This window comes from Oncorhynchus keta, unplaced genomic scaffold (genome assembly GCF_023373465.1).
Source record: "Oncorhynchus keta strain PuntledgeMale-10-30-2019 unplaced genomic scaffold, Oket_V2 Un_contig_1896_pilon_pilon, whole genome shotgun sequence".
Lineage (NCBI taxonomy): Eukaryota > Metazoa > Chordata > Actinopteri > Salmoniformes > Salmonidae > Oncorhynchus > Oncorhynchus keta.
The window spans coordinates 87,543-110,289 of record NW_026281212.1 but is presented as its reverse complement, the minus strand read 5'-3'; the positions used below and the strand labels follow the sequence as shown (position 1 = coordinate 110,289).

The following is a 22,747-nucleotide window of genomic DNA, read 5'->3' as shown; positions in this document are numbered from 1 at the left end:
CAATAACCACCACAAACCACCAATAACCACCACAAACCACCAATAACCACTACAAACCACCAATAACCACCACAAACCACCAATAACCACCACAAACCACCAATAACCACTACAAACCACCAATAACCACCACAAACCACCAATAACCACCACAAACCACCAATAACCACTACAAACCACCAATAACCACTACCAACCACCAATAACCACTACAAACCACCAATAACCACTACAAACCACCAATAACCACCACAAACCACCAATAACCACCACAAACCACCAATAACCACTACAAACCACCAATAACCACTACAAACCACCAATAACCACCACAAACCACCAATAACCACCACAAACCACCAATAACCACTACAAACCACCAATAACCACTACAAACCACCAATAACCACTACAAACCACCAATAACCACCACAAACCACCAACAACCACTACAAACCACCAATAACCACCACAAACCACCAATAACCACTACAAACCACCAATAACCACTACAAACCACCAATAACCACCACAAACCACCAATAACCACCACAAACCACCAATAACCACCACAAACCACCAATAACCACCACAAACCACCAATAACCACCACAAACCACCAATAACCACCACAAACCACCAGAACCACCACAAACCACCAATAACCACTACAAACCACCAATAACCACTACAAACCACCAATAACCACCACAAACCACCAATAACCACCAATAACCACCACAAACCACCAATAACCACCACAAACCACCAATAACCACTACAAAACCCCAATAACCACTACAAACAACCAATAACCACCAGTAACCACCACAAACCACCAATAACCACTACAAACCACCAATAACCACTACAAACCACCAATTTTTTTATTTTTTATTTTTTTATTTCACCTTTATTTAACCAGGTAGGCTAGTTGAGAACAAGTTCTCATTTGCAACTGCGACCTGGCCAAGATAAAGCATAGCAGTGTGAACAGACAACACAGAGTTACACATGGAGTAAACAATTAGCAAGTCAATAACACAGTAGAAAAAAATGGGCAGTCTATATACAATGTGTGCAAAAGGCATGAGGAGGTAGGCGAATAATACAATTTTGCAGATTAACACTGGAGTGATAAATGATCAGATGGGCATGTACAGGTAGAGATATTGGTGTGCAAAAGAGCAGAAAAGTAAATAAATAAAAACAGTATAAAAACAGTATGGGAATGAGGTAGGTGAAAAAGGGTGAGCTATTTACCTATAGACTATGTACAGCTGCAGCGATCGGTTAGCTGCTCGGATAGCTGATGTTTGAAGTTGGTGAGGGAGATAAAAGTCTCCAACTTCAGCGATTTTTGCAATTCGTTCCAGTCACAGGCAGCAGAGTACTGGAACGAAAGGCGGCCAAATGAGGTGTTGGCTTTAGGGATGATCAGTGAGATACACCTGCTGGAGCGCGTGCTACGGATGGGTGTTGCCATCGTGACCAGTGAACTGAGATAAGGCGGAGCTTTACCTAGCATGGACTTGTAAATGACCTGGAGCCAGTGGGTCTGGCGACGAATATGTAGTGAGGGCCAGCCGACTAGAGCATACAAGTCGCAGTGGTGGGTGGTATAAGGTGCTTTAGTGACAAAACGGATGGCACTGTGATAGACTGCATCCAGTTTGCTGAGTAGAGTGTTGGAAGCCATTTTGTAGATGACATCGCCGAAGTCGAGGATCGGTAGGATAGTCAGTTTTACTAGGGTAAGCTTGGCAGCGTGAGTGAAGGAGGCTTTGTTGCGGAATAGAAAGCCGACTCTGGATTTGATTTTTGATTGGAGATGTTTGATGTGAGTCTGGAAGGAGAGTTTGCAGTCTAGCCAGACACCTAGGTACTTATAGATGTCCACATATTCAAGGTTGGAACCATCCAGGGTGGTGATGCTAGTCGGGCATGCGGGTGCAGGCAGCGATCGGTTGAAAAGCATGCATTTGGTTTTACTCGCGTTTAAGAGCAGTTGGAGGCCACGGAAGGAGTGCTGTATGGCATTGAAGCTCGTTTGGAGGTTTGATAGCACAGTGTCCAATGACGGGCCGAAAGTATATAGAATGGTGTCGTCTGCGTAGAGGTGGATCAGGGAATCGCCCGCAGCAAGAGCAACATCATTGATATATACAGAGAAAAGAGTCGGCCCGAGAATTGAACCCTGTGGCACCCCATAGAGACTGCCAGAGGACCGGACAGCATGCCCTCTGATTTGACACACTGAACTCTGTCTGCAAAGTAATTGGTGAACCAGGCAAGGCAGTCATCCGAAAACCGAGGCTGTTGAGTCTGCCGATAAGAATTTGGTGATTGACAGAGTCGAAAGCCTTGGCGAGGTCGATGAAGACGGCTGCACAGTACTGTCTTTTATCGATGGCGGTTATGATATCATTTAGTACCTTGAGTGTGGCTGAGGTGCACCCGTGACCGGCTCGGAAACCAGATTGCACAGCGGAGAAGGTACGGTGGGATTCGAGATGGTCAGTGACCTGTTTGTTGACTTGGCTTTCGAAGACCTTAGATAGGCAGGGCAGGATGGATATAGGTCTATAGCAGTTTGGGTCCAGGGTGTCTCCTCCTTTGAAGAGGGGGATGACTGCGGCAGCTTTCAATCCTTGGGGATCTCAGACGATATGAAAGAGAGGTTGAACAGGCTGGTAATAGGGGTTGCGACAATGGCGGCAGATAGTTTCAGAAATAGCGGGTCCAGATTGTCAAGCCCAGCTGATTTGTACGGGTCCAGGTTTTGCAGCTCTTTCAGAACATCTGCTATCTGGATTTGGGTAAAGGAGAACCTGGAGAGGCTTGGGTGAGGAACTACGGGGGGGCGGAGCTGTTGGCCGAGGTTGGAGTAGCCAGGCGGAAGGCATGGCCAGCCGTTGAGAAGTGCTTATTGAAGTTTTCGATAATCATGGATTTATCGGTGGAGACCGTGTTTCCTAGCCTCAGTGCAGTGGGCAGCTGGGAGGAGGTGCTCTTGTTCTCCATGGACTTCACAGTGTCCCAGAACTTTTGGAGTTGGAGCTACAGGATGCAAACTTTTGCCTGAAGAAGCTGGCCTTAGCTTTCCTGACTGACTGCGTGTATTGGTTCCTGACTTCCCTGAACAGTTGCATATCACGGGGCTATTCGATGCTATTGCAGTCCGCCACAGGATGTTTTTGTGCTGGTCGAGGGCAGTCAGGTCTGGAGTGAACCAAGGGCTGTATCTGTTCTTGGTTCTGCATTTTTTGACGGAGCATGCTTATCCAAAATGGTGAGGAAGTTACTTTTAAAGAATGACCAGGCATCCTCAACTGACGGGATGAGGTCAATGTCCTTCCAGGATACACGGGCCAGGTCGATTAGAAAGGCCTGCTCACAGAAGTGTTTTAGGGAGCGTTTGACAGTGATGAGGGGTGGTCGTTTGACTGCGGCTCCGTGGCGGATACAGGCGATGAGGCAGTGATCGCTGAGATCCTGGTTGAAGACAGCGGAGGTATATTTGGAGGGCCAGTTGGTCAGGATGACGTCTATGAGGGTGCCCTTGTTTACAGAGTTAGGGTTGTACCTGGTGGGTTCCTTGATGATTTGCGTGAGATTGAGGGCATCTAGCTTAGATTGTAGGACTGCCGGGGTGTTAAGCATATCCCAGTTTAGGTCACCTAACAGGACAAACTCTGAAGCTAGATGGGGGCGATCAATTCACAAATGGTGTCCAGGGCACAGCTGGGAGCTGACGGGGGTCGGTAGCAGGCGGCAACAGTGAGAGACTTGTTTCTGGAGAGAGTAATTTTCAAAATTAGTAGTTCAAACTGTTTGGGTATGGACATGGAAAGTATGACATTACTTTGCAGGCTATCTCTGCAGTAGACTGCGACTCCGCCCCCTTTGGCAGTTCTATCTTGACGGAAGATGTTATAGTTGGGTATGGAAATCTCTGAATTTTTGGTGGCCTTCCTGAGCCAGGATTCAGACACGGCAAGGACATCAGGGTTAGCAGAGTGTGCTAAAGCAGTGAGTAAAACAAACTTAGGGAGGAGGCTTCTGATGTTGACATGCATAAAACCAAGACTTTTTCGATCACAGAAGTCAACAAATGAGGGTACCTGGGGACATGCAGGGCCTGGGTTTACCTCCACATCACCCGCGGAACAGAGAAGGAGTAGTATGAGGGTGCGGCTAAAGGCTATCAAAACTGGTCGCCTAGAGCGTTGGGGGCAGAGGATAAGAGGAGCAGGTTTCTGGGCATGGTAGAATATATTCAGGGCATAATGCGCAGACAGGGGTATGGTGGGGTGCGGGTACAGCGGAGGTAAGCCCAGGCACTGGGTGATGATGAGAGAGGTTGTATCTCTGGACATGCTGGTTGTAATGGGTGAGGTCACCGCATGTGTGGGGGGTGGGACAAAGGAGGTAACAGGGGTATGCAGAGTGGATCTAGGGGCTCCATTGTGAACTAAAACAATGATAACTAACCTGAACAACAGTATACAAGGCATATTGACATTTGGGAGAGACATACAGCGAGGCATACAGTAATCACAGGTGTAGAATTGGGAAAGCTAGCTAAAAACAGTAGGCGAGGCTAATCAGCTAGCACAACAAACAGCAGGTAAAATGGCGTTGACTAGGCAACTGGGTCGACAGATAAAACAAACAAGCAGAATGGAGTACCGTGATTAATGGACAGTCCAGCGTGCGTCAGCTATGTAGCCAAGAGATCAGTGTCCAGGGGGCAGCGGTGGATGGGCAGGGAAGCTGGGCTGGCGAGTGTTATCCAGGTTTAAAAAAAAAAAACTAACAATGACTAAATAGCTTGTAGCTAGTTAGCTGGTTAGCGTCTGGAGGTTCTTGAGTGTGTCATAAAAATAAAATAAAAATTAAAGGTGATAGCGATTCCGTATCACAGTGGGTGAGGCAGGTTTCCGGAAGGTATAAACAAAATAAAAATCAAAGAGAGATAGAAAGTAAATGGGTTCAGAGTGTTTAGAACGCAGTGAGCCAGATGGTTAGCAGGCCTGTGCTAACAAGCTAACAGTTCGTAGGCCCGGGCTAGACAAGCTAACCGTTAGCAGGCCGAATTAGCAAGCAGGGAGATAGCGAGGGCTAGAGAACCACTACAAACCACCAATAACCACTACAAACCACCAATAACCACTACAAACCACCAATAACCACCACAAACCACCAATAACCACTACAAACCACCAATAACCACTACAAACCACCAATAACCACCAATAACCACTACAAACCACCAATAACCACTACAAACTGAAGAAAAACTGGCTGAAAAATGAGTTCCTGTATATATTGAGATTTAAATGTTTTTTTAGAGTGAAGTACATCGAAAAAATCAAGAGAAAACTGCAAGACTCAATAGAAGACAAAACCAGGAACAAACCAAAAAGACAGGCTTTTGAAAAACTGTTTTTCATAAAACTGTACAGTTATCTTAGCTAGCTGAATTGCTAGCAGAATTGTTTACTTGTTGCTAAGCAGTTGCTAGGGACTCTCCTGGAAGAAGCTAGCTAGCTTACAAAGAATAACAACAAAAATATATAGTTAACAGAAGAAAGGAAGACAAAATAAGGACAAAAGAAGGACAGAAGAAAAAGGAAAAGAAAGAGGACAACAAAGTGAAACAGTCAGCACTTCTATTGCAACTTCGTATTTCGTCGTCCTAACATAGTCTACACTGCTATCTGCCCAGCAGCTAGCCAGCTAGCAAACGTCCACCGTCTACCGAATAGCAGCACTGTAGAAACTATTACACTCAACTGAACGACTTGATTAGTGTAGTGTTAGCTAGCTACATAGTTGTCTTTGCTGTCTTCGTATCCAAGATAATTGTGTAGTTTAGAGCGTGTAGTCTTAGAGTGATTATCTTAATTTACCGAGGTTAGCTAGCCAGCTATTTGTCGTCCTTAACATAGGAGACACTGCTAGCTAGCCAACAGCTAGCCAACGTCTACTGAATAGAACTTCCGCACTCAACAACCCGGTCGCATTCCGCTTCGCTCCACAGGTAGTATCACATTTTCATTTCATTTCATTACAGCACAACGGTTTGATTTGTTTGATCGTAGCTAGATACATAGCTATATAGCCGTCTGTGTATCAAAGATAATTGTGTAGTCTAGAGCGATTTTCTAGGTTAGCTAGCCAGCTATTGTCGTTCTTTTAACGCAACGTAACGTAATCAACACTGCTAGCTAGCCAGCTAGCCCCCGAATAGCAGCACTGTAGAAACTATTACACTCAACGGAACGACTTGATTAGTGTAGTGTCAACAACGCAGCCACTGCCAGCTAGTCTACAAAGTCAACAACGCAGCCACTGCCAGCTAGCCTACTTCAGCAGTACTGTATCATTTTAATCATTTTAGTCAATAAGATTCTTGCTACGTAAGCTTAACTTTCTGAACATTCGAGACGTGTAGTCATTCCAATCTCCTTGCATTAGCGTAGCCTCTTCTGTAGCCTGTCAACTATGTGTCTGTCTATCCCTGTTATCTCCTCTCTGCACAGACCATACAAACGCTCCACACCGCGTGGCCGCGGCCACCCTAATCTGGTGGTCCCAGCGCGCACGACCCACGTGGAGTTCCAGGTCTCCGGTAACCTCTGGAACTGCCGATCTGTGGCCAACAAGGCAGAGTTCATCTCAGCCTATGCCTCCCTCCAGTCCCTCGACTTCTTGGCACTGACGGAAACATGGATCACCACAGATAACACTGCTACTCCTACTGCTCTCTCTTCGTCCGCCCACGTGTTCTCGCACACCCCGAGAGCTTCTGGTCAGCGGGGTGGTGGCACCGGGATCCTCATCTCTCCCAAGTGGTCATTCTCTCTTTCTCCCCTTACCCATCTGTCTATCGCCTCCTTTGAATTTCATGCTGTCACAGTTACCAGCCCTTTCAAGCTTAACATCCTTATCATTTATCGCCCTCCAGGTCCCCTCGGAGAGTTCATCAATGAGCTTGATGTCTTGATAAGCTCCTTTCCTGAGGACGGCTCACCTCTCACAGTTCTGGGCGACTTTAACCTCCCCACGTCTACCTTTGACTCATTCCTCTCTGCCTCCTTCTTTCCACTCCTTTCCTCTTTTGACCTCACCCTCTCACCTTCCCCCCTACTCACAAGGCAGGCAATACGCTCGACCTCATCTTTACTAGATGCTGTTCTTCCACTAACCTCATTGCAACTCCCCTCCAAGTCTCCGACCACTACCTTGTATCCTTTTCCCTCTCGCTCTCATCCAACACTTCCCACACTGCCCCTACTCGGATGGTATCGCGCCGTCCCAACCTTCGCTCTCTCTCCCCCGCTACTCTCTCCTCTTCCATCCTATCATCTCTTCCCTCTGCTCAAACCTTCTCCAACCTATCTCCTGATTCTGCCTCCTCAACCCTCCTCTCCTCCCTTTCTGCATCCTTTGACTCTCTATGTCCCCTATCTTCCAGGCCGGCTCGGTCCTCCCCTCCCGCTCCGTGGCTCGACGACTCATTGCGAGCTCACAGAACAGGGCTCCGGGCAGCCGAGCGGAAATGGAGGAAAACTCGCCTCCCTGCGGACCTGGCATCCTTTCGCTCCCTCCTCTCTACATTTTCCTCCTCTGTCTCTGCTGCTAAAGCCACTTTCTACCACTCTAAATTCCAAGCATCTGCCTCTAACCCTAGGAAGCTCTTTGCCACCTTCTCCTCCCTCCTGAATCCTCCTCCCCCTCCCCCCCCTCCTCCCTCTCTGCAGATGACTTCGTCAACCATTTTGAAAAGAAGGTCGACGACATCCGATTCTCGTTTGCTAAGTCAAATGACACCGCTGGTTCTGCTCACACTGCCCTACCCGGTGCTCTGACCTCTTTCTCCCCTCTCTCTCCAGATGAAATCTCGCGTCTTGTGATGGCCGGCCGCCCAACAACCTGCCCGCTCGACCCTATCCCCTCCTCTCTTCTCCAGACCATTTCCGGAGACCTTCTCCCTTACCTCACCTCGCTCATCAACTCATCCCTGACCGCTGGCTACGTCCCTTCCGTCTTCAAGAGAGCGAGAGTTGCACCCCTTTTGAAAAAACCTACACTCGATCCCTCCGATGTCAACAACTACAGACCAGTATCCCTTCTTTCTTTTCTCTCCAAAACTCTTGAACGTGCCGTCCTTGGCCAGCTCTCCCGCTATCTCTCTCAGAATGACCTTCTTGATCCAAATCAGTCAGGTTTCAAGACTAGTTATTCAACTGAGACTGCTCTTCTCTGTATCACGGAGGCGCTCCGCACCGCTAAAGCTAACTCTCTCTCCTCTACTCTCATCCTTCTAGACCTATCGGCTGCCTTCGATACTGTGAACCATCAGATCCTCCTCTCCACCCTCTCCGAGTTGGGCATCTCCGGCGCGGCCCACGCTTGGATTGCGTCCTACCTGACAGGTCGCTCCTACCAGGTGGCGTGGCGAGAATCTGTCTCCTCACCACGTGCTCTCACCACTGGTGTCCCCCAGGGCTCTGTTCTAGGCCCTCTCCTATTCTCGCTATACACCAAGTCACTTGGCTCTGTCATAACCTCACATGGTCTCTCCTATCATTGTTATGCAGACGACACACAATTAATCTTCTCCTTTCCTCCTTCTGATGACCAGGTGGTGAATCGCATCTCTGCATGTCTGGCAGACATATCAGTGTGGATGACGGATCACCACCTCAAGCTGAACCTCGGCAAGACGGAGCTGCTCTTCCTCCCGGGAAGGACTGCCCGTTCCATGATCTCGCCATCACGGTTGACAACTCCATTGTGTCCTCCTCCCAGAGCGCTAAGAACCTTGGCGTGATCCTGGACAACACCCTGTCATTCTCAACTAACATCAAGGCGGTGGCCCGTTCCTGTAGGTTCATGCTCTACAACATCCGCAGAGTACGACCCTGCCTCACACAGGAAGCGGCGCAGGTCCTAATCCAGGCACTTGTCATCTCCCGTCTGGATTACTGCAACTCGCTGTTGGCTGGGCTCCCTGCCTGTGCCATTAAACCCCTACAACTCATCCAGAACGCCGCAGCCCGTCTGGTGTTCAACCTTCCCAAGTTCTCTCACGTCACCCCGCTCCTCCGCTCTCTCCACTGGCTTCCAGTTGAAGCTCGCATCCGCTACAAGACCATGGTGCTTGCCTACGGAGCTGTGAGGGGAACGGCACCTCAGTACCTCCAGGCTCTGATCAGGCCCTACACCCAAACAAGGGCACTGTGTTCATCCACCTCTGGCCTGCTCGCCTCCCTACCACTGAGGAAGTACAGTTCCCGCTCAGCCCAGTCAAAACTGTTCGCTGCTCTGGCTCCCCAATGGTGGAACACACTCCCTCACGACGCCAGGACAGCGGAGTCAATCACCACCTTCCGGAGACACCTGAAACCCCACCTCTTTAAGGAATACCTAGGATAGGATAAAGTAATCCTTCTCACCCCCCCCCCCCCTAAAAGATTTAGATGCACTATTGTAAAGTGGCTGTTCCACTGGATGTCATAAGGTGAATGCACCAATTTGTAAGTCGCTCTGGATAAGAGCGTCTGCTAAATGACTTAAATGTAAATGTAAATGTAACAAACAACCAATAACCACCAATAACCACAAATAACCACTACAAACCACCAATAACCACTACAAACCACCAATAACCACCACAAACCCCCATAAAACCACTACAAACCACCAATAACCACTACAAACCACCAATAACCACTACAAACCACCAATAACCACCACAAACCACCAATAACCACTACAAACCACCAATAACCACTACAAACCACCAATAACCACCACAAACCACCAATAACCACCACAAAACCCCATAAAACCACTACAAACCACCAATAACCACTACAAACCACCAATAACCACCACAAACCACCAATAACCACTACAAACCACCAATAACCACCACAAACCACCAATAACCACTACAAACCACCAATAACCACTACAAACCACCAATAACCACCACAAACCACCAATAACCACTACAAACCACCAATAACCACTACAAACCACCAATAACCACCAATAACCACCAATAACCACTACAAACCACCAATAACCACTACAAACCACCAATAACCACCACAAACCACCAATAACCACTACAAACCACCAATAACCACTACAAACCACCAATAACCACCACAAACCACCAATAACCACTACAAACCACCAATAACCACTACAAACCACCAATAACCACCACAAACCACCAATAACCACTACAAACCACCAATAACCACCACAAAACCCCATAAAACCACTACAAACCACCAATAACCACTACAAACCACCAATAACCACCACAAACCACCAATAACCACTACAAACCACCAATAACCACCACAAACCACCAATAACCACTACAAACCACCAATAACCACTACAAACCACCAATAACCACCACAAACCACCAATAACCACTACAAACCACCAATAACCACTACAAACCACCAATAACCACCAATAACCACCAATAACCACTACAAACCACCAATAACCACTACAAACCACCAATAACCACCACAAACCACCAATAACCACTACAAACCACCAATAACCACTACAAACCACCAATAACCACCACAAACCACCAATAACCACTACAAACCACCAATAACCACTACAAACCACCAATAACCACCACAAACCACCAATAACCACTACAAACCACCAATAACCACCAATAACCACTACAAACCACCAATAACCACTACAAACCACCAATAACCACTACAAACCACCAATAACCACTACAAACCACCAATAACCACTACAAACCACCAATAACCACTACAAACCACCAATAACCACTACAAACCACCAATAACCACTACAAACCACCAATAACCACCACAAACCACCAATAACCACTACAAACCACCAATAACCACTACAAACCACCAATAACCACCACAAACCACCAATAACCACTACAAACCACCAATAACCACTACAAACCACCAATAACCACCACAAACCACCAATAACCACTACAAACCACCAATAACCACTACAAACCACCAATAACCACTACCAACCACCAATAACCACCACAAAACCCCATAAAACCACTACAAACCACCAATAACCACCACAAACCACCAATAACCACTACAAACCACCAATAACCACCACAAACCACCAATAACCACTACAAACCACCAATAACCACCACAAACCACCAATAACCACTACAAACCACCAATAACCACTACAAACCACCAATAACCACCACAAACCACCAATAACCACTACAAACCACCAATAACCACCACAAACCACCAATAACCACTACAAACCACCAATAACCACTACAAACCACCAATAACCACCAATAACCACTACAAACTATTAGAACCATCATCACTCAGTGTCTGTGTGTGTGTGTGTGTGTGTGTGTGTGTGTGTGTGTGTGTGTGTGTGTGTGTGTGTGTGTGTGTGTGTGTGTGTGTGTGTGTGTGTGTGTGTGTGTGTGTGTGTGTGTGTGTGTGTGTGTGTGTCTGTGTGTGTGACTGTGTGTGTGTGACTGTGTGTGTGTGACTGTGTGTGTGTGTGTGTGTGTGTGTGTGTGTGTGTGTGTGTGTGTGTGTGTGTGTGTGTGTGTGTGTAGTGGAGCACCAGGTGGGTCAGGATGGAGCCACACAGGATGAGAGTGTGAAGAAGAAGATCGTGACGATGGCCAGAGACTCCTGGGAAATATATTTCTCCCGACTCTTCCCTGCCTCGGTGAGTGTGTGTGTGTGAGCCTATATATAGAGGTCGCTAGGTGTTGGGTAGAGGTCGCTAGGTGTTGGGTAAAGGTCGCTAGGTGTTGGGTTGAGGTCGCTAGGTGTTGGGTAGAGTTCGCTAGGTGTTGGGTAGAGGTCGCTAGGTGTTGGGTAGAGGTCGCTAGGTGTTGGGTAGAGGTCGCTAGGTGTTGGGTTGAGGTCGCTAGGTGTTGGGTTGAGGTCGCTAGGTGTTGGGTAGAGGTCGCTAGGTGTTGGGTTGAGGTCGCTAGGTGTTGGGTTGAGGTCGCTAGGTGTTGGGTAGAGGTCGCTAGGTGTTGGGTTGAGGTCGCTAGGTGTTGGGTTGTGGTCGCTAGGAGTTGGGTAGAGGTCGCTAGGTGTTGGGTAGAGGTCGCTAGGTGTTGGGTTGAGGTCGCTAGGTGTTGGGTTGAGGTCGCTAGGTGTTGGGTAGAGGTCGCTAGGTGTTGGGTAGAGGTCGCTAGGTGTTGGGTAGAGGTCGCTAGGTGTTGGGTAGAGGTCGCTAGGTGTTGGGTTGAGGTCGCTAGGTGTTGGGTTGAGGTCGCTAGGTGTTGGGTAGAGGTCGCTAGCTGTTGGGTTGAGGTCGCTAGGTGTTGGGTAGAGGTCGCTAGGTGTTGGGTTGAGGTCGCTAGGTGTTGGGTAGAGGTCGCTAGGTGTTGGGTTGAGGTCGCTAGGTGTTGGGTAGAGGTCGCTAGGTGTTGGGTTGAGGTCGCTAGGTGTTGGGTTGAGGTCGCTAGGTGTTGGGTTGAGGTCGCTAGGTGTTGGGTTGAGGTCGCTAGGTGTTGGGTAGAGGTCGCTAGGTGTTGGGTAGAGGTCGCTAGGTGTTGGGTAGAGGTCGCTAGGTGTTGGGTAGAGGTCGCTAGGTGTTGGGTTGAGGTCGCTAGGTGTTGGGTTGAGGTCGCTAGGTGTTGGGTAGAGGTCGCTAGGTGTTGGGTTGAGGTCGCTAGGTGTTGGGTTGAGGTCGCTAGGTGTTGGGTTGAGGTCGCTAGGTGTGTTGGTGTTGGGTAGGTCGCTAGGTGTTGGGTAGAGGTCGCTAGGTGTTGGGTAGAGGTCGCTAGGTGTTGGGTTGAGGTCGCTAGGTGTTGGGTTGAGGTCGCTAGGTGTTGGGTTGAGGTCGCTAGGTGTTGGGTTGAGGTCGCTAGGTGTTGGGTTGAGGTCGCTAGGTGTTGGGTTGAGGTCGCTAGGTGTTGGGTAGAGGTCGCTAGGTGTTGGGTAGAGGTCGCTAGGTGTTGGGTAGAGGTCGCTAGGTGTTGGGTAGAGGTCGCTAGGTGTTGGGTTGAGGTCGCTAGGTGTTGGGTTGAGGTCGCTAGGTGTTGGGTAAAGGTCGCTAGGTGTTGGGTAGAGGTCGCTAGGTGTTGGGTAAAGGTCGCTAGGTGTTGGGTAGAGGTCGCTAGGTGTTGGGTTGAGGTCGCTAGGTGTTGGGTTGAGGTCGCTAGGTGTTGGGTAGAGGTCGCTAGGTGTTGGGTTGAGGTCGCTAGGTGTTGGGTTGAGGTCGCTAGGTGTTGGGTAGAGGTCGCTAGGTGTTGGGTAGAGGTCGCTAGGTGTTGGGTTGAGGTCGCTAGGTGTTGGGTTGAGGTCGCTAGGTGTTGGGTTGAGGTCGCTAGGTGTTGGGTAGAGGTCGCTAGGTGTTGGGTAGAGGTCGCTAGGTGTTGGGTTGAGGTCGCTAGGTGTTGGGTTGAGGTCGCTAGGTGTTGGGTAGAGGTCGCTAGGTGTTGGGTTGAGGTCGCTAGGTGTTGGGTTGAGGTCGCTAGGTGTTGGGTTGAGGTCGCTAGGTGTTGGGTTGAGGTCGCGAGGTGTTGGGTTGAGGTCGCGAGGTGTTGGGTTGAGGTCGCTAGGTGTTGGGTTGAGGTCGCTAGGTGTTGGGTTGAGGTCGCTAGGTGTTGGGTTGAGGTCGCTAGGTGTTGGGTTGAGGTCGCTAGGTGTTGGGTTGAGGTCGCTAGGTGTTGGGTTGAGGTCGCTAGGTGTTGGGTTGAGGTCGCTAGGTGTTGGGTAGAGTTCGCTAGGTGTTGGGTAGAGGTCGCTAGGTGTTGGGTTGAGGTCGCTAGGTGTTGGGTTGAGGTCGCTAGGTGTTGGGTTGAGGTCGCTAGGAGTTGGGTAGAGGTCGCTAGGTGTTGGGTAAAGGTCGCTAGGTGTTGGGTTGAGGTCGCTAGGTGTTGGGTTGTGGTCGCTAGGTGTTGGGTAGAGGTCGCTAGGTGTTGGGTAGAGGTCGCTAGGTGTTGGGTTGAGGTCGCTAGGTGTTGGGTAGAGGTCGCTAGGTGTTGGGTTGAGGTCGCTAGGAGTTGGGTAGAGGTCGCTAGGTGTTGGGTTGAGGTCGCTAGGTGTTGGGTTGAGGTCGCTAGGTGTTGGGTAGAGGTCGCTGTTGGGTAGGTGTTGTTGGGTAGAGGTCGCTAGGTGTTGGGTAGGTGTTGGGTAGAGGTCGCTAGGTGTTGGGTAGAGGTCGCTAGGTGTTGGGTTGAGGTCGCTAGGTGTTGGGTTGAGGTCGCTAGGTGTTGGGTTGAGGTCGCTAGGTGTTGGGTTGAGGTCGCTAGGTGTTGGGTTGAGGTCGCTAGGTGTTGGGTAGAGGTCGCTAGGTGTTGGGTAGAGGTCGCTAGGTGTTGGGTTGAGGTCGCTAGGTGTTGGGTAGAGGTCGCTAGGTGTTGGGTTGAGGTCGCTAGGTGTTGGGTTGAGGTCGCTAGGTGTTGGGTAGAGGTCGCTAGGTGTTGGGTTGAGGTCGCTAGGTGTTGGGTTGAGGTCGCTAGGTGTTGGGTAGAGGTCGCTAGGTGTTGGGTTGAGGTCGCTAGGTGTTGGGTTGAGGTCGCTAGGTGTTGGGTTGAGGTCGCTAGGTGTTGGGTTGAGGTCGCTAGGTGTTGGGTTGAGGTCGCTAGGTGTTGGGTAGAGTTCGCTAGGTGTTGGGTAGAGGTCGCTAGGTGTTGGGTTGAGGTCGCTAGGTGTTGGGTTGAGGTCGCTAGGTGTTGGGTTGAGGTCGCTAGGAGTTGGGTAGAGGTCGCTAGGTGTTGGGTAGAGGTCGCTAGGTGTTGGGTTGAGGTCGCTAGGTGTTGGGTTGTGGTCGCTAGGAGTTGGGTAGAGGTCGCTAGGTGTTGGGTAGAGGTCGCTAGGTGTTGGGTTGAGGTCGCTAGGTGTTGGGTTGAGGTCGCTAGGTGTTGGGTAGAGGTCGCTAGGTGTTGGGTTGAGGTCGCTAGGTGTTGGGTTGAGGTCGCTAGGTGTTGGGTTGAGGTCGCTAGGTGTTGGGTTGAGGTCGCTAGGTGTTGGGTTGAGGTCGCTAGGTGTTGGGTAGAGGTCGCTAGGTGTTGGGTAGAGGTCGCTAGGTGTTGGGTAGAGGTCGCTAGGTGTTGGGTTGAGGTCGCTAGGTGTTGGGTAGAGGTCGCTAGGTGTTGGGTTGAGGTCGCTAGGTGTTGGGTTGAGGTCGCTAGGTGTTGGGTTGAGGTCGCTAGGTGTTGGGTTGAGGTCGCTAGGTGTTGGGTTGAGGTCGCTAGGTGTTGGGTAGAGGTCGCTAGGTGTTGGGTAGAGGTGTGTTGGTGTTGGGTAGAGGTCGCTAGGTGTTGGGTTGAGGTCGCTAGGTGTTGGGTAGAGGTCGCTAGGTGTTGGGTAGAGGTCGCTAGGTGTTGGGTTGAGGTCGCTAGGTGTTGGGTTGAGGTCGCTAGGTGTTGGGTTGAGGTCGCTAGGTGTTGGGTTGAGGTCGCTAGGTGTTGGGTTGAGGTCGCTAGGTGTTGGGTTGAGGTCGCTAGGTGTTGGGTTGAGGTCGCTAGGTGTTGGGTTGAGGTCGCTAGGTGTTGGGTTGAGGTCGCTAGGTGTTGGGTTGAGGTCGCTAGGTGTTGGGTTGAGGTCGCTAGGTGTTGGGTTGAGGTCGCTAGGTGTTGGGTAGAGGTCGCTAGGTGTTGGGTAGAGGTCGCTAGGTGTTGGGTAGAGGTCGCTAGGTGTTGGGTTGAGGTCGCTAGGTGTTGGGTTGAGGTCGCTAGGTGTTGGGTAGAGGTCGCTAGGTGTTGGGTAGAGGTCGCTAGGTGTTGGGTTGAGGTCGCTAGGTGTTGGGTTGAGGTCGCTAGGTGTTGGGTTGAGGTCGCTAGGTGTTGGGTAAAGGTCGCTAGGTGTTGGGTAGAGGTCGCTAGGTGTTGGGTAAAGGTCGCTAGGTGTTGGGTTGAGGTCGCTAGGTGTTGGGTAGAGGTCGCTAGGTGTTGGGTAGAGGTCGCTAGGAGTTGGGTAGAGGTCGCTAGGTGTTGGGTAGAGTTCGCTACATAACTGTGTGTGTTTGTGAGCCTGTTCATGTTGACAGAGTGTGTGTGTTGCAGGGCAGTGTGGGTACTGGGGTGCAGGTGGTCTCATAACTGTGTGTGTGTGTGAGCCTGTAGATGTTGACAGAGTGTGTGTGTTGCAGGGTAGTGTGGGTACTGGGGTGCAGGTGGTCTCATAACTGTGTGTGTGTGTGTGTTGCAGGGCAGTGTGGGTACTGGGGTGCAGGTGGTCTCTGTGTCTCATCGAGGCATCAAGCTGCTGAAGATGGTGAGAAGCAGCGCTGTTGTCCCAGACTACTTCAGAGTGCTACACCCTTACAGGTACACACAAACACACACACACACACACACATTAACACACACACACACACATCAAATCAAAAATCAAATCAAATGTATTTATATAGCCCTTCGTACATCAGCTGATATCTCAAAGTGCTGTACAGAAACCCAGCCTAAAACCCCAAACAGCAAGCAATGCAGGTGTAGAAGCACGGTGGCTAGGAAAAACTCCCTAGAAAGGCCAAAACCTAGGAAGAAACCTAGAGAGGAACCAGGCTATGAGGGGTGGCCAGTCCTCTTCTGGCTGTGCCGGGTGGAGATTATAACAGAACATGGCCAAGATGTTCAAATGTTCATAAATGACCAGCATGGTGGAATAATAATAAGGCAGAACAGTTGAAACTGGAGCAGCAGCACGGCCAGGTGGACTGGGGACAGCAAGGAGTCATCATGTCAGGTAGTCCTGGGGCATGGTCCTAGGGCCCAGGCCAGTTGAAACTGGAGCAGCAGCATGGCCAGGTGGACTGGGGACAGCAAGGAGTCATCATGTCAGGTAGTCCTGAGGCATGGTCCTAGGGCTCAGGTCCTCGGAGAGAGAGAAAGAAAGAAGGAGAGAATTAGAGAACGCACACTTGGACTCACACAGGACACCGAATAGGACAGGAGAAGTACTCCAGATATAACAAACTGAACACACACACACACACACACACACACACACACACACACACACACACACACACACACACACACACACACACACACACACACACACACACACACACACACACACACACACACACACACACATGGGGCCACAGGTAGCCTAGTGGTTAGAGTATTGGGCCAGTAACCCGAAAGGTTGCTGGATCGAATCCCCAAGCTGACAAGGTAAAGATCTGTTTGTTTCTGTTTTTGTTTCCATAGTTACGCGGACATCCTGTTTGTGTCCATTCCATCTAAGAACATGTTGGAGTTTAACCTGACCAACGAGAAGCTGATTCTGTTCTCTGCCAAGGCTCCACAGGTTAAACACATGGTGGACTACTTCATCACAGAACTGAAGAAGGTGAGACAGGTTAGAGGGTGAGACAGGTTAGAGGGTGAGACAGGTTAAACAGGTTAGAGGGTGAGACAGGTTAGACAGGTTAGAGGCTGAGACAGGTTAGACAGGTTAGAGGGTGAGACAGGTTAAACAGGTTAGAGGGTGAGACTGAGACAGGTTAGACAGGTTAGAGGGTGAGACAGGTTAGATAGGTTAGAGGGTGAGACTGGTTAGAGGGTGAGATGGGTTAGAGGGTGAGACAGGTTAGAGGGTGAGACAGGTTAGAAGGTGAGACAGGTTAGAGGGTGAGACAGGTTAGAGGGTGAGACAGGTTAGAGGGTGAAACAGACAAGAGGGTGAGACAGGATAGAGGGTGAGACAGGATAGAGGGTGAGACAGGATAGAGGGTGAAAAAGGTTAGAGGGTGAGACAGGTTAGAGGGTGAAAAAGGTTAGAGGGTGAGACAGGTATGTGAGGGGATAGAGAGTGAGACAGGTATGTGAGGGGATAGAGGGTGAGACAGGTTAGATGGTGAAACAGACTAGAGGGTGAGACAGGTTAGAGGGTGAGACAGGTTGGTGAGAGGATAGAGGGTGAAACAGGTTGGAGGGTGAGACAGGTTAGAGGGTGAAACAGACTAGAGGGTGAAACAGGTTGGAGGGTGAGACAGGTAGTGTGTAACAGGTAGCGGGTGAGACAGGTAGATGGTGAGACAGTTTAGGGGGTGAGACAGGTTAGATGTTATAACAGGTTAGAGGGTGAGACAGGATAGAGGGTGAAACAGGTTAGAGGGTGAGACAGGTTAGAGGGTGAGACAGGTGAAACAGGTTAGAGGGTGAAACCGGTTAGAGGGTGAGACAGGTTAGAGGGTGAGACAGGTTAGAGGGTGAGACAGGTTAGAGGGTGAAACAGGTTAGAGGGTGAGACAGGTTAGAGGGTGAAACAGGTTAGAGGGTGAGACAGGTGAAACAGGTTAGAGGGTGAGACAGGTTAGAGGGTGAGACAGGTTAGACAGGTTAGAGGGTGAGACAGGTTAGACAGGTTAGAGGGTGAGACAGGTGAAACAGGTTAGAGGGTGAGACAGGTTAGAGAGTGAGACAGGTTAGACAGGTTAGAGGGTGAGACAGGTTAGAGGGTGAGACAGGTTAGAGGGTGAAACAGGTTAGAGGGTGAGACAGGTTAGACAGGTTAGAGGGTGAGACAGGTGAAACAGGTTAGAGGGTGAGACAGGTTAGAGGGTGAGACAGGTGAAACAGGTTAGAGGGTGAGACAGGTGAGACAGGTTAGAGGGTGAGACAGGTGAGACAGGTTAGAGGTTGAGACAGGTGAGACAGGTTAGAGGTTGAGACAGGTTAGAGGGTGAGACAGGTGAAACCGGTCAGAGGGTGAGACAGGTTAGAGGGTGAGACAGGCGAAACCGGTTAGAGGGTGAGACAGGTTAGAGGGTGAAACAGGTTAGATGGTGAGACAGGTTAGAGGGTGAGACAGGTGAGACAGGTTAGAGGGTGAGACAGGTTAGAGGGTGAGACAGGCGAAACCGGTTAGAGGGTGAGACAGGTTAGAGGGTGAAACAGGTTAGAGGGTGAGACAGGTGAAACAGGTTAGAGGGTGAGACAGGTTAGAGGGTGAGACAGGTGAAACCGGTCAGAGGGTGAGACAGGTTAGAGGGTGAAACAGGTTAGAGCGTGAGACAGGTGAGACAGGTTAGAGGGTGAGACAGGTTAGAGCGTGAGACAGGTGAGACAGGTTAGAGGGTGAGACAGGTTAGAGGGTGAGACAGGTGAAACCGGTCAGAGGGTGAGACAGGTAGGAAAGTGATTCTGTTCATTCAACAGGACACCAGGCTTCACTCTACAACCTGATAGAAAGGATGGACACATTATCACCCTTTTTCTGCGTCCAGATTGATTTGGACAAATGGGCTGTTTTTTCCCCAGGACTCTGAGTATGTGGTCGCAGTGAGGAACTACATCACAGAGGACAGAACTCTGCTCAGCTTCCACAAGGGAGACATCATCAGATTACACAGCGTGGAGGGGCTGGAGGAGGGTGAGACACGCACACACACACACAGATACACACACGACCCCATTGTGTTAGCTGTGTTGCTCATTGTATTGTGTGGTGTAGGCCGATGCTACGGCTGCATCGTCAGGAAGAAGGTCATGTTGCTGGAGGAACTAAAGAGAGATACTCCTGAGTTTGGTGGGTGGGGCCTGTGTGTGGGTGGGGCCTGTGTGTGGGTGGGTGTGGGTGGGGCCTGTGTGTGGGTGGGGCTGTGTGTGGGTGGGGCCTGTGTGTGTGTGGTTGACCTGCATGTGACTAACACCCCATCGTGTGTGGTTGTGTTCTGGTTGCTGTGTGAGGAAACAACTAGGATTAAGACTGGGCTGTTGTTGGGACTGTCTAGTCCCACTGAGCTAAAGTCTGGATTCAGACTGGGCTGTTGTTGGGACTGTCTAGTCCCCTGAGCTAAAGTCTGGATTCAGACTGGGCTGTTGTTGGGACTGTCTAGTCCCACTGAGCTAAAGTCTGGATTCAGACTGGGCTGTTGTTGGGACTGTCTAGTCCCACTGAGCTAAAGTCTGGATTCAGACTGGACTGTTGTTGGGACTGTCTAGTCCCACTGAGCTAAAGTCTGGATTCAGACTGGGCTGTTGTTGGGACTGTCTAGTCCCACTGAGCTAAAGTCTGGATTCAGACTGGGCTGTTGTTGGGACTGTCTAGTCCCACTGAGCTAAAGTCTGGATTCAGACTGGGCTGTTGTTGGGACTGTCTAGTCCCACTGAGCTAAAGTCTGGATTCAGACTGGGCTGTTGTTGGGACTGTCTAGTCCCACTGAGCTAAAGTCTGGATTCAGCCTGGGCTGTTGTTGGGACTGTCTAGTCCCACTGAGCTAAAGTCTGGATTCAGACTGGGCTGTTGTTGGGACTGTCTAGTCCCACTGAGCTAAAGTCTGGATTCAGACTGGGCTGTTGTTGGGACTGTCTAGTCCCACTGAGCTGAAGTCTGGATTGAGCCTGGGCTGTTGTTGGGACTGTCTAGTCCCACTGAGCTAAAGTCTGGATTCAGACTGGGCTGTTGTTGGGACTGTCTAGTCCCACTGAGCTAAAGTCTGGATTCAGACTGGGCTGTTGTTGGGACTGTCCAGTCCCACTGAGCTAAAGTCTGGATTCAGACTGGGCTGCTGTTGGGACTGTCTAGTCCCACTGAGCTAAAGTCTGGATTCAGACTGGGCTGTTGTTGGGACTGTCTAGTCCCACTGAGCTGAAGTCTGGATTCAGACTGGGCTGTTGTTGGGACTGTCTAGTCCCACTGAGCTAAAGTCTGGATTCAGACTGGGCTGTTGTTGGGACTGTCTAGTGCTTTATGGACACGTTTCTGGCAACAGCTGTGGTGGACATTCCTGCAGTCAGCATGCCAATTGCACGCTCCCTCAAAACTTGAGACATCTGTGGCAAAATTTGAGAGAAATAAACTTTTTGTGAGTATGGAACATTTCTGGCACCGACATCCTAGGAAAGGAAACAGGAAATGATTTGGTTTACTTGACATCCTAGGAAAGGAAACAGGAAATGATTTGGTTTACTTGACATTGTAGGAAAGGAAACCTAGGAAATGATTTGGTTTACTTGTCCAGATGTGATACCATGGACACACAGTGCTCTATCGCCCCCTTGTGGTGGTCTGGAGCAATGAAGACGTGACACTGGGTACCAGTAGGTCCCCCTGGTGGTGGTCTGGAGCCGTGACTCTGGGTACCTCTAACTCTCCCTGGTGGTGGTCTGGTGCCGTGACACTGGGTACCTCTAACTCCCCCTGGTGGTGGTCTGGAGCCGTGACACTGGGTACCTCTAACTCCCCCTGGTGGTGGTCTGGAGCCGTGACACTGGGTACCTCTAACTCCCCCTGGTGGTGGTCTGGAGCCGTGACACTGGGTACCTCTGACTCCCCCTGGTGGTGGTCTGGAGCCGTGACACTGGGTACCTCTAACTCCCCCTGGTGGTGGTCTGGAGCCGTGACACTGGGTACCTCTACCTCCCCCTGGTGGTGGTCTGGAGCCGTGACTCTGGGTACCTCTAACTCCCCCTGGTGGTGGTCTGGAGCCGTGACACTGGGTACCTCTAACTCCCCCTGGTGGTGGTCTGGAGCCGTGACTCTGGGTACCTCTAACTCTCCCTGGTGGTGGTCTGGTGCCGTGACACTGGGTACCTCTAACTCCCCCCGGTGGTGGTCTGGAGCTGTGACTCTGGGTACCTCTAACTCCCCCTGGTGGTGGTCTGGAGCCGTGACACTGGGTACCTCTAACTCCCCCTGGTGGTGGTCTGGAGCCGTGACACTGGGTACCTCTAACTCCCCCTGGTGGTGGTCTGGAGCCGTGACACTGGGTACCTCTAACTCCCCCTGGTGGTGGTCTGGAGCCGTGACACTGGGTACCTCTAACTCCCCCTGGTGGTGGTCTGGAGCCGTGACACTGGGTACCTCTAACTCCCCCTGGTGGTGGTCTGGAGCCGTGACACTGGGTACCTCTAACTCCCCCTGGTGGTGGTCTGGAGCCGTGACTCTTGGTACCTCTAAGTCCTGCGGTGTAAACTCACAACTTTTAAAGGAGGACCCACTGTATAACCACGTTGCATTTAAGCTGCCATTGTAAATAAGAATTTGTTTTTAATTTACTAGCCTAGTTAAATAAAAGTTAAATAAAAAATAAACTATGTTTTAATGATTTATGTATGGCAAATGGATATAGGATCATTCATTCAATCAGTTCGACACCTTTGATAAACCTAGTCAACACTTGCTGTTCAGTTGTCAATCGGTGCACAGTAAGTCGCCTTCTTCCACCTCGACTCTGTGTGACTGCGCTGGCTGTGTGAAACGCAAAAAATTAAATGAATGGGCTAGAAAACAATTAACTAAGTCATGGATTTCCAGTCATCGTTACCACTAATGGTGCTTTCAAGACAACCGAGAACTCTGGGGGGGGGAAACCGAGGTCAAATCATGACGTCAGTGATCTTCAGGTCAGAGCTCTAGAAAGATGCCAGAGTTTCTGACTTAGAATTCAGAGTTGGATGACAGTTCAAAATGTATTTATTATATTATTATATATTATTATATATTCAAAATGTATTTATTATATTATTATATATTTAAAATGTATTTATTATATTATTATATATTTAAAATGTATTTATTACATTATTATATATTTAAAATGTATTTATTTTATTATTATATATTTAAAATGTATTTATTATATATTTAAAATGTATTTATTATATTATTATATATTTAAAATGTATTTATTTTATTATTATATATTTAAAATGTATTTATTATATTATTATATATTTAAAATGTATTTATTTTATTATTATATATTTAAAATGTATTTATTATAT

General features: G+C 49.6%; 1 protein-coding gene across 1 annotated transcript in view; it reads left to right on the top strand.

Annotated features, from left to right (window-relative positions):
* The window catches only part of myo15aa (myosin XVAa), a 213,306-nt gene that overhangs the window by 132,556 nt on the left and 58,003 nt on the right, over positions 1-22,747 (top strand). Inside the window, exons 32-35 of the mRNA XM_052504244.1 lie at positions 11,657-11,772; positions 16,218-16,336; positions 17,225-17,366; positions 19,280-19,391. Of these exons, the coding sequence (XP_052360204.1) occupies positions 11,657-11,772; positions 16,218-16,336; positions 17,225-17,366; positions 19,280-19,391 (489 nt within the window). The remainder of the gene's footprint in view (positions 1-11,656; positions 11,773-16,217; positions 16,337-17,224; positions 17,367-19,279; positions 19,392-22,747) is intronic.